The following is a 1,686-nucleotide window of genomic DNA, read 5'->3' on the forward strand; positions in this document are numbered from 1 at the left end:
AAGAAAAAACAACGAAGTGTCCGACTGAAATTTCGAGGATCCAACATATATTCCATACCCATGTGTCGTGTCCGACACCAGTACTCCGACTATTTCGAAGAGTCTAAGCATTAGAGATCACCATTAATTATGTCAAGTCAATACCATCCAACTTTCACAACCAGTATTTCGAATACCTGGAATGTTTGATACAAAGCCACCCTTTTTCTCAATCGTCGACTTTTCTTTGCCTGGTTCATGGTCAACTGATATTTGATATGCAACACCCTTCTTACATATGATGGCCCGAGAGTCCCCCACGTTTGCAACTACCAACTTGTGCCCATCCATCAATACTGCAGTAACAGCAGTCGACCCTCCTTTCCCCAAGTGAAATGATTGCTCTAATATTTCATTATCTGTTGTCTTATAAGCTCTCCTTAGTGCCTTCTCTGTGTCAGTCCAAAAGTCATGCTGCTTAAATAAAGAAATGTTAATCCGGGAGTAAATCAAGATCAGAAATATAAAGAACAAATCATTGTCGAACAGAAGAAATAATAAAATTACCTGCTTCAGAATATTGTTGAAGAGGTTCCCTTGCAAGTATTTTGCAACATCACGCCCCATATGCCCATCAAAGATAGCAAATAAACCCAACTCATGGTCGTCTAATTTCTTGAATTCTGAAACTAAACAATCTTCCATAGCATGATTTGATTTTCCTTTCTCAAGATAGAAGCCATGAGTAATGTTCTTTGAGAATTTACTTTTGCCTTTTCCTGCTTCAGGCGTGACTGGAGTGGAAAAACATGCTTTTTCCTGAATAATAACAACAGTTAAGTTAATTGGAAAAATGTAGCAAGTAACCCGTAAACAAACATCACAATAACCCTACATAAGACACTTGCAACCCTTACATTAAGCAGACTGCTTGCCTAAGTCCAACGGATGAATTATAAAAACTCAGACCCTTTGACATAAATGTTTGAATGAAAACACAAGGCAAAAACAGTTTTTTCAATCTATTCTTAGGGCATCTCCAATGGTTCACCAAATTGTTGTAATTCATTATTTGTGTTTTGCCCTTCATTTTATATTACAACAAATTGTAACTCCTTGTACATCCATTTTTTTATCCTTATATTATTTAATAATTTAAATTTATTTTAATATGATTATTACTTTTAATTAATAATTATTTGTAAATTCTAATCAAGTATAAGTAATAGGTATTGAATACAAAACTAGTGTGATTTTAATTTTTTATTATATGCAACTTTTTTTGTGCGTTCAATGTAATTTTAATCGTGGTATTCAGTTTAATGTCTTTTTCTTAATTTGTTAATAAATGCAATATTTTAGTTCATTAAATATAATATTTAATTCAATAATTTTAGTAATAACTAAATTTTATTCTCACCCTCCATGGTTTCAATGATATAACGAAGCCAGTATCTCTAGATTAATCATATGTTATCTACATCAAGAGAACACCTCCATCTTCAACCCTAACCCCTGACCCCCACACTGCATATCATAATTTACAATTAAACATGAATAAATAAACAGGACATCCCTCTAAAATCCATCATATTACATATTTATGCAAAACAATCGAGCAAAAATGAAGTTCACAAAAGATTTGACCTTCATCTTGTGAAGAATTTCTCATTACGTATGCTATCTACACACTAAGAAAACACAGCC

At 33.1% G+C, this 1,686-nt stretch overlaps 1 protein-coding gene across 1 annotated transcript; it reads right to left on the reverse strand.

Moving 5' to 3' along the window:
* Positions 1-25: 25 nt before the first annotated feature.
* LOC111388887 (probable protein phosphatase 2C 58) lies at positions 26-1,686 on the reverse strand. Its single transcript, XM_023013712.1, has 3 exons — positions 1,627-1,686; positions 547-798; positions 26-453 (listed from the first exon to the last, which is right to left on the reverse strand). The coding sequence occupies exons 1-3, from the start codon at positions 1,630-1,632 to the stop codon at positions 133-135; spliced, it is 579 nt and encodes a 192-aa protein (XP_022869480.1). The 5' UTR covers positions 1,633-1,686; the 3' UTR covers positions 26-132.

The sequence above is a fragment of the Olea europaea genome, unplaced genomic scaffold, assembly GCF_002742605.1.
Source record: "Olea europaea var. sylvestris unplaced genomic scaffold, O_europaea_v1 scaffold5348, whole genome shotgun sequence".
In the NCBI taxonomy this organism is placed as follows: Eukaryota; Viridiplantae; Streptophyta; class Magnoliopsida; order Lamiales; family Oleaceae; genus Olea; species Olea europaea.

Excerpts from the sequence above, each read along its gene's own strand:
- LOC111388887 (XM_023013712.1), bottom strand. Across the intron at positions 454-546 it reads TCAACAATATTCTGAAGCAG|CATGACTTTTGGACTGACAC; the intron begins GTAATTTTATTA and ends TTATTTAAGCAG.